The following is a 12,666-nucleotide window of genomic DNA, read 5'->3' as shown; positions in this document are numbered from 1 at the left end:
GATATTAACACCTGTCATAACTAATAACTAAGCCGGTAGCGCTATATTAATCCTATATCCATAACGCCTATAACGCCTACTTAATCCTACGGTCGTAATCTTTAATTAATCTCTTTTATCATAAAGATCGTAAAATAGCAAAAACGGCATTTTCGTATTAATTAATTAACTAGTCTACTGCTGCTATAGCTCTTATTACAGCCACTTAATCGCTCTATCCGTACTAGACCAACCAAATATCCTATTAGAAGCGTTTAGTATACGGTTCTCTGCCTATAGTATTCCCTCACAACCTCTTCCACGTCGTATTCCCCGTGTTCCTCGCGGGCGCCCGCGACCACGGCCACGGCCACTTTACGGCTGTTATTATTATTATTATTGCTCTTTAATAAACCGACGAATAACCTCTGCCTGCAATTAGACGTTATGGGCGTTATAGGCGTTATAGGCGTTATGGGCGTAGGATTAATTTAGCCCTGTCGGCTTAGTTATCAGTTGTGGCAGGTGTTAACACCTGCACCACAGTCGGATTATCCGGTTAACATAGTCGGAATATCCTTACCCTAAAATAATCCCTGCCCGGTATTACCGGGAACTAATCGTCCGCCCAGGAACCCTCTCCGAAGACTAGCCCCTTAGAACTAGGACCCTAAAGGAAATTATCTAAGCCGTAAACGCTATAATTACCTGATACGATGCCGTAATAGTATAAAAGCTACCTAGCGGAGATATCTACCTTACCTTTACCAGAAGAGTATATAGTAGTAGGCCACTTATAAGGAGTAATAAGTTAAGAAGGCTTTCGGTAAAAGAGCCGCCCTAGCCGGGCGAACCTACCCTACGCTCGCTAAGGCTATCCCTTAAGGGGTCCTTAGCGCCTTATCCGAAGAAGACCTATTAGCGTCTTTATAAGAAACGAATCCCGAGGCTAAAATGCTCTAAGCACGATAATAAGTACCCCGCTATAGTACTAGTAAGGTCGCGCTTCTCCTTATTAAATTGGCTTCCCCGGAAAGACTAATAAGCCTTATCCGGAATACCCTCCTTTTTAAGGGGGCTAGCTATATCTACGAATTATATAATTCTAACCTTAGCCCCTTAAGGTACTATAAGTGCTTATACTTTAGCTATAAGACTAGCGGCTACCCTATAATAAAAAGGGTATACCGTTACTATACTAAGCCCAAATTAGTATACCTATAAGGACTAGAATACTATAATGTTATAGGACCTAAGCGCCCCCGCTGCTATACCGCCTATAATAAAGACTATAATAGTTTTAACGATTTATACTAGTTATTAAAAGAAAAGGCTAGAAAGACCTAGGAAGTATATAAATACTAAGCTAGGGACTTTAATATTACCTGTTAGACCGAAGCGGTATACCCGTAGTAGCTATAAATCTTCCCTATAATTATTATCTCCTAGGGCTAAGACTAACCCGTCTATAAGGGTAAAGGATATTTCCCGAAAAGGATTAAAGGCTAGGAGGGCTCCCTAAGGCCGGGCCTAATAAGCGCCTATATAATCTCTTGCGGGATTAGTAAGGTACCGTAATAGGAGCCTTAGAGCTAGGCCCCGGGTATACTAGGCGTGTTATCTTAACCCCCCCCTTTCTAACTAATAAGTATCTATATCCTTTTATAGAATATAGGGAGGAGTTAGGCACGGAGGGAGCTCCTACTCCGGTACCGCGCCGAGTCTAATATAATAACGATTTAGGAACCCGGCCTTAACCCCTTTACGAAAAGTCTAGTCTACCCCTCCTAAGGGGTATACCGACTAGTCTAGGGAGCGGCCGTGCCCTCCTCTATATATATATAAGAGGTATCCGCTATATAAATAGATACAGCGGGCCTACTATAACGTCTACGCGGTTATATTCGGGACTAGAGATAATACTCTTATAATCTACTTAATCTACTCCGAGGACTACTAATTAGCTAGGATACCCTAGAATACGCCACTATAGGATATACTTAATATAGAACTGCTACGGGGCTAATAAGTTCTTATAGGAGACTTTAACCTATACTACCTCTTTTAGTCCTAGCCACCGCGCTACTACTCTTAGGCTAATACCCTCCTTAAACTTATAGCCTACTAGAATCTAAACCTAGTTACCCTACCCGGAACTATTATATAGCACCGCCTAGGCTAATACGCTAGTACTATGAACCTTATATAGGTAATATAGGGGCTCTACTACGATTATAGCAGCCCCGATAAGACTATTATCGGATTAGACTATTCCTTATTAATAGCCTATATCTATATAGTAATAGATACTATAATAGTACTACTATAAGACCCGGACTAGCCTTCGTAGGTCTAGAAGGACTTTAACCCTTTATATATCCCTTAACTCACCGCTACGTAGTTATACTAGCCCGGCCCCCTTTTTTTTTTTAATTCAATATATATATATAACTCTAAAGCTATAGCATAAGTCTATTAAGGAGACTAAGCCTATAACGAGTATCTAGTTATTTATATAACTTATATATAAAAGTAAAAAATATACGAAGCAGAATTATTAGTCCGGGACGTATCCTTAAGTGGTGGTGCGCGCTCCCCGGAGTTCCCTAGGCCCTAGGGCTTAATCGTAGTAGTGTGTGTGTGTATGGGTGCGCTTAATTACGCGTGGTAGGTATATACCCCCCCCCTAAGGAGGGTACGTACCGGGGGCAGTATGGTTCCACTTATCAGCGCGTAAGCTGATAAATATCTCCCCGACGTGCGGGGACCCCTGTGACGTGTAGGAGCTCCGGGTAAGTCGTGCGCGAACTTTTTAAAGAAAAATCGCGCACGATTAAGGGGAGTGGGATTCGAACCCACGGCCTTACACGGCCACCAGGCGTATCTACCACCTACGCTACCCCCCCCCCCCCGGGCCCTCTTATAATAGCCGAAGATATAAATAAAGCACTTAATACTCTAATTAAAGACTTTACGGCGTTAGTAGATAGGGTAATACCGCGACGTTATATTAATACCCCCGGACTCCTACTTACGCCTTAGTAGAACGCGGAGCTAAAAGCTCTTACCTAGGAAGTAAGGCGCCTTTACCGTAGATATACTACTAGGAAGTCCCGGAACAAATAGGCTAAGTTCTAGGAAGCGGAGAGGTGCTATAATAAGGCCGTAGCGGTAGCAAAGCGACTATACTAACAGTACCTGCTTTACTTAACCGGGAAGAATAATAACCTTCTCTAGCGATTATAAAAATAGGTATAAACTAAGAGTAAAGTACTGCTAGACCCCTTATTAGTACCGCTATTATACCGTAATAATAGCGATAACTTAGCTATTATATACACGGAGAAAGCCGAAATCCTTAGCCGGAAGTTCTTCCGCCCCCTTACCCTACTACCCTTCGGCCTTTAGGTATAGAGTGTCCCCCTAGGTAGGATATCCGCTATAACGTTACCGTAACAGATATATAGGGGCGCCTTAAAAAGATTAATCTCTAAGCGGTACTAGGACCCGATAGGCTCGTAGTAAGGCTCCTTAAAATATATAGACCCCCTTTATACGAAAGACTAAGTGTTATTTCTATAGTATATATTAAAGTAGGATACTATTTGAAGAGATACTATTACGTTACCGTGGTAATCCTTTAGAAGGAAGGTCGGCCGCTAGCGGATTAAGGGATAGCGAAGGAATAATAATTAATATTACTCCTTTATATAGTAGATAAGGTCCTTAAAAGAATCCTAGCTGACTATACCGGTACTATAATAGAGGAGTATTAGCTCCTCCTAGAGAGATAAATAAGAAACTAAGCCCGGAAAAGTATAAAGATAGTAGTATAAAGAGTTATAGAGGCCGTAAGGGCGAGCTAAGCCTATAACGGCACTACTTTAATACTCTATCTAAATATAAAAGGCGTTTTCGATACTATCCCCTACTCCCGCCTCTTTAAGGTACTTAAAAGCAAAGGTTTCCCCTAATAGCTTATTACCTTAGTTAGTAGCTTCCTTTAAGGCTATATAGCCTAACTATTACTTAACGGCGAAATAGCCCTAGTGCGGTACCTCCCCGGGGTAATACTATAAGGCTCCCTAATCTCCCCTATCCTCTTTATCTTTTATATCTTTACCCTTTATAAGGAACTAAAGAGGATCTCTAAAATAATAGTAATAGGTCTTATTAATAACACGAATATTATAGCCTCTAATAGAATAAAGGTATAGATATAGTACCGCCTCGCCGCTATATATCGTACTTACCTTGATTAGAAGATAGCGAGCGGATTATAATTTAAACTAGCTAAGTATATTTATATCTCTTTTATAAAGTCTCGCTAACTCTTATTTACCCCGCTCCCCGTTAGCGCTATTTCGGTGTCGGTAACGGAGGCGATAAGGCTCCTAGGCGTTTAGCTTAATAGGAGACTTAACTTTCGATAACACGCTAAAAAGGTAAAAAGCCGCCTTACTACCTAAACCTACGCCCTTTTCAGGATTAGTACGGTAGTATAGGAGTATAGCTTTATAGAGGTAAGAAGACTATACCTTATAGTAATAAGACTAATAATAGCCTACTACGCCTTAGCTATTTATAAGATAAGGGCCGGCCCCTAGCACGGCCCTATAGCGGTACTTATAGTGGTATAAAACCAATACCTTCGACTAATAGCCGGAGCCTATAAAGCTATACCAGTTAGGGTCCTTAAAAAAAGACCTTTATTCCCCCCCTTAACCTATACCTCTTAAGCCTTAGTACTTAGAAGGTCCTCCGGATATAGGAAAATAGGTCCGAAGATAAGATATTAGCCGGAGTATACGCCGCGGTAAAAGCCTTAGCGATACCGAATCGGTATTATAGGACCTATACTACCCTTATATAGATAGCCTAGCTTACCGCCCTAATAACCTAAGCCGGAACCCCGCCCCCGAGGAAAGCCTTTATAAAGGTATAGAGCAGATCTTAGACGGAGGTAAGGCGGCCTTATACGTACGCTATAACGGTACTAAACTATACAAGACATAGCACACCTTATTCTTTCCTGCCCTTTTTATAAAGAAGAACGAAAAGCCCTGCGGGAAGCCCTAGCAGGCCTACCGCTATCTCTACCGCTATTATTTAGTACTAACAAAGGAATACAGGCCTTACAGGCCTATATTTTAGCTACTAGAATAGCCTCGGCAGAGTGGTATAGGGCGCAAACCACGACTCCTGCGGTCTAGGTATTTTGCTTTGGTTTTTTATCTATTAGGTTTTTATCTATTAGGTTTTATTAGGCAGATTGTGAAGGAGGATTTCCTTTGTTTAGTACGCTCTATTTTACTGTACCTAGCTCCTATTAGCCTTTAGCCCTTAGGGCGAGAGGCGCCGCGCTATAGCTTTAGGGCTGTATGCGCGTAATGAATAAATGAAAAAAAGAAAAAAAGGTACTAAGCCGCCCCCTAATATAACGCTTCCTCCGGAAATATAAAGAACTTATTAAGCTATAAAGCTCCGTATTTACCTAGATTAAATTAGAAAAACTAGGCCTATAAGCTTTCCTTGCTAAAGCGAGGGTGCCGGGATTTCTATTAACGCGATACCCTTACGGCGATAGAGGGACAGAGATAGCGGAGTATATAATACTCTAGTTTTAGGATATAACCGAGCAAGAGTATAAGGACCTTTTCGGTGCCGTAAGGAGATTATTTACGATTAGAGGAGATCTATATAATATACTAGATTATATTATAGAAGCCGGGGCGATAGCTAAGTAGTTTCTATAACGGAAAAGACTTAACGACCTCCGCCTTACCCTTAAAGTTATAGAAGCCTATAAGAATATAGCGGTACCGTAGCAGAGAAGAGGCGATATAATACTCCGGTTTAGTATTAAATAAAGGCCCTATAAGCCGGGACCCCGGCGGTATCGAAGTGTTACCGGGATACCCCTTTTTTACTCCTCGCTAGTCTTAGTATTACCCCCCTCGGAGGCGCTAATACTACTCTTAATATACTTAAGGCCTTAGAACTAATTAGCTATACTACTACTATAAGGGTGCCGTAACGGAATTAAAAAAGGACCACGTATATAATAAGCTATTAGGCCGCTTATTATACCCTTTAGGCGGCGAGTCCGGCGGAGTAGATCCTATACTATTGCCTCTACTAATAAGGTACCGCTACGGCTATAGCTAAAAGGTAGCGCCCGAGTAACGGCCTATCTAAAGAATAAAGCCGCGGTCTATAAATACTCTTTAGCCTACGGACTATTAGTAAGGCGCTACTACGATATCGAAAGTAGACTACTTACCGTAATAATACTATTATTACTAGTAGTCTTTACTGATAGGTAGGTAGTCTAAACGTCTATAAAACGGTACTACTACTTCTTAGTAGCGGGGGGGACTTATCGACTAGTTAGACTTAACTACCCTTATATATTAGCGGTGCCTTTATAGTATAGGGACGACTTTTATCCTTATATAGATATTAGTTATTAGTGTATTCGAAACACGTAGAACCGGTGCTTATAGTATTAGTATAAGCCTTTATATTATCTAGATAGGATCCTAGGCGCTTACTATAATATAAGTAACTACTATATATTAGCCGCTATAGTACTAACTCGGTATTACTAGAATATATATACGTTATAACACGAATAATACCTTATTTATAGCGATAATTATTATTAGCGGAAGGTATCTATAGCTATTAGTATACTACTACTAAGGTGCTACTATAATATAGAGACACTTGTATTACGGTACTAATTATAGTTATTATTATATATATTATTACGTATTACTATTATACTACCTAGTTAACCCCGCGCTACTATAACGCTACCTATAGACTATAAACCACGTACTAGAATTATATAGGAAAATAAAGAATAAAGGACTAGAAGATATTATTAGTTAGTATAATACCGTGACGGTAAGCCTATAAGACCGTAAATAGGAATATATTAAGGAAAACCTATAATTAGCTTTATAGCGTTATAGGAAGGAAAAGAGGGAAAGGAAAAGGACCTTATCTTCTATTAACTATCTACTATTCTTAGAGGTATAGGCGGAGCCCTGCCCTTCCTGCCTATTACCGGATATAGCAGGCACGTACCCCCTAAAAAAGGCAGGAACGCTTACCTTACCTTTTCTCTCTATTAATTAAATAGAAGGGATAATAGGAATAGTCCCCGGGAATATAGGGAGGCCGGAGATAGTATACCGTGGCCGCTATACGGCGGAGACACCGCGGTATCCTTTTAGCCCCCTGCTCCCTTCCTAATAACCGGCCTAGGCTAACCCGAACGATAGCCTACTACCCTTCCTATTAGCTATTAGCCTAAAGGTATAATACAGATATATTAAGGGGGATAAACCGGGGCTATATCGAGCCCGTAACGGTATTAGTACTAAGGATAAGTATAGACGTTTTCCCCGGGATCTCGGGTTTTCCCCTTTATAGCCTTAAAAAGGACCGTATAGTCTATATTAGGCTCCTATAGATTAGATAGGATAGCGGAGTAAGAATAAGAATAAGAATAAGAATAACAATATTAATATTAATATAATAATAACAACAATAATAATAATAATAATAATAATAATAATAATAATTTTTATTAGTATTCTATATTATACATTATATTTTCTTCTATATTTTCTTCTATTTTCTTTATCCTATTACGGGTAGTAAGAGGGTATAGTATATAATAATATTGTCTAACCGTGAAATATACAGGAAATTATCGAATATAGCGTAACCGTAATAGAGTAAATGTACGATAAGAACTACTAGATTAAGAGGTTGTAAATTGATTGTATTAAAGCTGTAAACCGTTGTAAGACCTAACGTTGTAGAAGGCAAAATTAATGCCCGAAATCCTACGGATATCCACTATCTATGCCTAACTGCTTATTCGGCCGTTCTGTTATTCCACCCCGAGGGAGGTCTATACGACAAAAATCCACACAGATCGCTCTTAATTAGATACTATAGGACTTACTATATAATATATATAATTAAAAAGTACCGAAACTTCTAAGGCTATATACTACTATATACTATAGAAGCCTATCCCCCGAAAAAGACCGTAAAAGTACTAAAAAAGGCCCGAGTAGTAGTACTACTATAAAAACAAAGGCTGCTAAAAGTGGTCGGAAGAAAAAGCGGGCTAGTGTTAGTGTATACTTAGATAGTCTCCTTTTAGTCCTGTATTAGTTCCGCGTAGTACCCTGCCCCTTAGATAGGAGCACTTATTCTGCGAAAAGTAATACCGCCGAGAATATTACGAGGTTAAAGTCGGGATAATACTATCTATCGCGTTTTCTGGTTCTACTATAGTGCCGGCATTATAGTGCCTTTATAATAGTATCCCGGGTAGGAGGCGGTAGTTATAAATATTATCCTAGTAGTTCAGTTGATTTTACTCGTATTATATACTATGTCTTCGGCGATTTATAAGACGCGTTATAATGTCTTAATTAACTAATATAACTATATATCGCTAGACTCGATAAGGCATTGCTTTATTATAGAGTTTGTAAGTAAAGGAATATATATTATCATAACTCTACTTTTACGGGCTTAATGTTAAAAGCTCCGGGCGCCCTAATCCTTCCCTTCATTTATTTATTTTAATTGAGTAATTTTAATATCCTGAAATACGCAAGTATCCCTGTATTTCGGCCCTTAATCGAATGGGATCCTACGCAACGCCGCACTGCCCTCTTTCTTCCGGAGCTCCTGAACTGCAGCAACACTGCTAGGCACCTTGATACCGCAGCAGTCTCCCCACCCCACATGATGGTGCTGCTGCCTTGTCCCTAGATCCGCCGCCGAAGGTTCGCCAGACACTGCGCCCTGGGCCAAATAACTCGCAACTGGACCTTCGGTCATCCCATCTGCGGCAGGCACGAGGGACCCGAAAAGGAAATGCTGCATGACAGAGAGCTTTCCCAGTACCTCTGCCACGAACATCCGGCGCATACCACCTTCGATCTTATACCAAGATTTGGCACTGGAGATATCATCGAGCAAAGGGCTGTGCCATCGTAGTCCTTTCACTGTCTTCGTGCTATTGACGAAGGCCACTTGATTAAGATATAGATAGTCTGGGGCAAACTCTTCTATGGTCAGTTCTTGGTGGATTGCAAGAGGAGTAATGTAAGGGTGATGAAGAAGCTGCGAGGCGCCAAATAGGAACGGCAGAAATTGGTAATCATCGAGACCCCAGACGCCATGTGAGCCAGCGGGTTCGAGATAGTAGCTTAGCTGGATCTTGCGCATCAGTTCCAGATATCGTTTGAAAACTGAAAGCACAAGTGCGGCGAAGTCCGGGGGTGCAACAGTGCGCAGCTGATATAAGCACAGTAGCCATATGATGAAATTGAGTTCATGGCCGGATCCATAGTCAATACGTTCCCTACTTCCGAATGACTGGATGAAGTACGCCGATAACTCGTCTCTGGCGGCGCTATCGTCGATTCCAAGCTTGGCGTGCCACTCGGAAGCCTCGGTTTCAACTAAATCGACAAAGCCCCGATAGGCTTTGTTGCCAAAACGGGATCCGCCCTGTTCAACGGGGGGTGACCGTTTTAGCAGCTCCTCGACACGGTCGAGGATCTCGATGATGTTCCGGACATTGCCGCTCGAATTACTGTTATTGACCGCCGAACATGGGGTATCGCGGACAGAATCCGATAGGCTGAAGACAAACGCAACAACCATCCTGTAAGCTGAGGAGTCGAGGAAGAGCTCATGGTCCTGGGGAGAGATTATTCTCCGAGAGGGTTTCATGAACATCAAGGGCGACGGCACGGGAGGTGTTGGAAGGGCAGGTGTCTCTGGGCGAGGAAACGGGCTTGTTTGAGCTGAGCGACGTCGATGCGGTGCAAGTTTGGGTATTTGGGCCATGGGTACTAGCGAGGTGGCGGTATCTGGCGCGGGCTCGACAAGAGGATGGGTATAAACAATCGATGATGACATGCTTGACAAATGATTTGGTGATGCACTATGGGTGGCTCTTGGTCAGTAAGTGAGAACAGAGATAGAGGGGCTGAAGTCTTACCAATACACGAAGTGTGAAGCAATCTCAAACCCATATCCGTGGGATGGGGTCTTCGTCAGAAAGCGTGCGCAGGTTATTAGTGGTGTCAGAACATATCAGATACCCACAGCCACCTTATCGAGGTATGACAAACCATATTATGTCAGACGAGTAGAATACCTCGTTCCGATATATCTATAGTTATTTCCCCTCCTTTTCCCTTATAGTTAGACAACCCCGTGAAGTACCGTATTGTTTTAACAAATTCGTCTAAGGCTTCTTTCTGCTTACGTCAAAAATACCCACTTCCCTATATAGGCTGAATCGATCGTAAATTATATATCCCGACTACTATCTATCACTAATTGTCCGCTAAAGAACTCTCCCCGAAGACTAGCCCCTTAGAGCCAGGACCGTAAAGGAAATTATCTAAGCTATAGGCGCTATAACTACCCGACACGATATCGTAATAGTATAGGAGCTATTAAGCGGAGATATCTATCTACCTTACCTTTACTAAAGGGGTATAATAGTAGATTACTTATAAGGAGTAATAGGTTAAGAAGGCTTTTAGTAAAAGAGCCGCCTTAGCTATACGTACTTACCCTACGCTTCCTAAGGCTATCCCTCAGGAGGTCCTTAACGCCCTATCCGAAGAAGACCTACTAGTATCCCTATAAAATACGAATCCCGAGGCTAAAATCCTCCGAGTAAGATAATAAGTACCCCGCCACGGTACTGGTAAGGTAGCGTTTCTCCTTATCGAATCGGCTTCCCCGGAAGGGGTAATAAGCCTTATCCGGAATACCCTCCTCTTTAAGGGGGGTAGCTATATCTATAAGCTATACGATCCTAACCTTAGCCCCCTAAGGTGCTATAAATACCTATACTTCGGCTATAAGGCTAATAGCTACCTTATAGTAAAGAGGGTATACCGTTACTACGCTAAGCCCGAATCGGTGTACTTATAGGGCCTAGGACGCTATAATACTATAGAGCCTAGGCGCCCCCGCTATTATACCGTTTATACTGGAGATTATAATACCTTTAACGATTTATACTAGCTATTAAAGAAAGAGGCTAAAAAGACCCGCGAAGCGTATAAGTACCGAGCTAGGAACTTTAATATTACCTACTAGATTAAAGCGGTATACCTATAGTAGCTATAGACTTTCCCCCCGATTATTATCTCCTAGGACTAAGACTAACCCCTCTATAAGGGTAAAGGACGCCCCCCGAAAAGGATTAAAGGTTAGGAGAGCTCCCGGATACTAGGCCTAATAACCGTCTATATAGTCCTTTATGGGGCTAGTAAGGTACTATAGTAGGAGCCCTAGAGTTAGACCCTGGTTATACCGGGTATATTATCTTAAACCCCCCTCTTTTTAATTAATAAGTATTTACGTCCTTTCGTAGAATATAGGGAGAAATTAGGCGCGGAGGGAGCTCCCGCTCCGATACCGCGCCGAGTATAATATAATAACAATCCAGGAACCCGGCCTTAACCCCTTTACGAAATGCCCGGCCTACCCCTCCTAAGGGGTATACTAACTAGTCTAGGGAGGGGCCCGCGCCCTCCTATATATATATAAAAGACACCCGTTATATAAGTGGATATAATAGGCTTACTATAACGCCTACGCAGTTATATTTAGGACTAATAATAACGCCCTTATAATCTATTTAATCTACTCCGAGAACTATTAGTTAGCTAGGATACCCTAGAATACGCATTTACGGGATATACTTAATATAATACCGTTACGGGGCCGATACGTCCTTATAGGGGACTTTAACCTATACTACCCCCTTTAATCCTAGCTACCACGCTATTACCCTTAGGTTAACGCCCTCCTTAACCTTATAACTACTTAGAATCTAGACTTAGTTACCCCGCTCGGAACTACTATATAGTACTGCCCGGGCCGGCGCGCTAGTATTATTAACCTTATATAGGTAATATAAAGACTCCGCTATAACTAGTACGGCCCTAATAAGACTATTATCGGATTATACTATTACTCTTAAATAGCCTATATGTATATAGTAATTAATACCGCGACGGTACCGCTATAGGCCCCGGACCGGCCTAGGTAGGTCTAGAGGGATTTCGACTGTATATAGGTTCCCTAACTCGCCGCCGCGTAGCTATACTAGGCCGGCCCTTGTATAATAGCCGAAGAGATTAATATAGCACTTAATACCCTAATTAATAACCTTATAGACTTCGCCGATAGGGTAATACCCCGGCGCCGTGCTAATACCCCCGGACCTTTATCCACCCTTTAATAAAACACGGAGCTAACCGCTCTTACCTAGGAAGCGAGGCGTCTCTACTATAGATATATATCCAGGATGTCCCGGAATCAATAGGATAAGTTCTAGAAAGCAGAGAGGTGCCGAGATACGGCCGTGGCGGTAACGAAGCGGGTATACTAATAGTAACTACTTTACTTAACCGGGAAAAATAATAAGCTCCTCTAATAACTATAGAAATAAGTATAAACTAAAAGGGGAGTACCGCTACACCCCTTATCGGTACCGCTACTATACTAGGATAATAGCGATAACCTAGCTACTATATATATAAAGAAAGCCGAAGTCCTTAGCTGGAAGCTCTTCCCCCCCCCCCTTTTTACCGCCCCTAGACTCTTAGGCGC

General features: G+C 41.8%; 1 protein-coding gene and 1 non-coding gene across 2 annotated transcripts; both read right to left on the bottom strand.

Annotated features, from left to right (window-relative positions):
- Positions 1–2,813: 2,813 nt before the first annotated feature.
- SODALDRAFT_t204 lies at positions 2,814–2,885 on the bottom strand. The gene has a single exon. It is a non-coding gene; the product is annotated as a tRNA-Thr (tRNA).
- Positions 2,886–8,538: 5,653 nt separating this feature from the next.
- Positions 8,539–10,022, bottom strand: SODALDRAFT_329451 (Phosphotyrosyl phosphatase activator). Its single transcript, XM_028610946.1, has one exon. The coding sequence runs from the start codon at positions 9,943–9,945 to the stop codon at positions 8,650–8,652; it is 1,296 nt and encodes a 431-aa protein (XP_028462607.1). The 5' UTR covers positions 9,946–10,022; the 3' UTR covers positions 8,539–8,649.
- Between the last annotated feature and the right edge of the window lie 2,644 nt (positions 10,023–12,666).

Source organism: Sodiomyces alkalinus (assembly GCF_003711515.1).
Source record: "Sodiomyces alkalinus F11 unplaced genomic scaffold SODALscaffold_14, whole genome shotgun sequence".
NCBI classification, from domain to species: domain Eukaryota; kingdom Fungi; phylum Ascomycota; class Sordariomycetes; order Glomerellales; family Plectosphaerellaceae; genus Sodiomyces; species Sodiomyces alkalinus.
Note: the sequence above shows the minus strand (reverse complement) of the source record. Positions and strands in the feature narration are given on the sequence as shown.

Bases quoted from the DNA above. Each gene is read 5' to 3' on its own strand.
- SODALDRAFT_329451 (XM_028610946.1), bottom strand. From the start codon at position 9,945: ATGTCATCATCGATTGTTTATACCCATCCTCTTGTCGAGCCCGCGCCA.